Below are 582 nucleotides of genomic sequence, written 5' to 3' on the forward strand. Positions count from 1 at the left end.
ACCCTAGTACCCTGGTACACCAGCACCCCAACAACCTGGCACTATGACACCCCAATGCCCTGGCATCCCAGCACCCTGGTACCCCAACACCATGACACCCTGGCACCCCAGGACCATAGCAGCCACGCACATTGCCCTGGGACCTCAACACATTAGCACCCTCGCACCCCAGGTACCCTGGCTCCATGCCCCCCTGAATCCCAACACCCCAGTGCCCTGACACCCAGACTGCATGGCACCCCATTGCCCTGTAGCCTGATACCCCAGCACCCTGATACCCCAGTACCCTGGTACCCCAGCGCCCTGTGCACCCCAGCACCCTGGCACCTCATCGATCCAGTCCTCGAAGGCAGAGACGCGGGTGAAGACCGTCGGCTTCTTGAGTGCATTGCAGCCCAGCCCCGAGACGAAGCTGGCGATGCCGTGCACCTCCCAGTGCCCGTCAGCCGCCTGGCAGTTCAGGGGGCCCCCCGAGTCGCCCTGGGGTGTAGGATGCAGAGGCAGGTGTCAGTGCCAGGGTGTGTGGGGTTCCTGGCACATATCCCCCCTGGCCCGGTGTGGCACTCACGTTGCAGCCAGCCT

General features: G+C 64.4%; 1 protein-coding gene across 1 annotated transcript in view; it reads right to left on the minus strand.

Annotated features, from left to right (window-relative positions):
• Nucleotides 1-327: 327 nt before the first annotated feature.
• Nucleotides 328-582, minus strand: part of LOC104548771 (proproteinase E-like) — a gene marked incomplete at both ends in the record, with an annotated part of 2,376 nt that continues 2,121 nt past the window's right edge. Inside the window, one exon of the mRNA XM_010194882.1 lies at nt 328-480. Coding sequence (XP_010193184.1) covers nt 328-480 — 153 coding nt within the window. The remainder of the gene's footprint in view (nt 481-582) is intronic.

Source organism: Mesitornis unicolor, unplaced genomic scaffold, assembly GCF_000695765.1.
Source record: "Mesitornis unicolor isolate BGI_N332 unplaced genomic scaffold, ASM69576v1 scaffold28521, whole genome shotgun sequence".
Lineage (NCBI taxonomy): Eukaryota > Metazoa > Chordata > Aves > Mesitornithiformes > Mesitornithidae > Mesitornis > Mesitornis unicolor.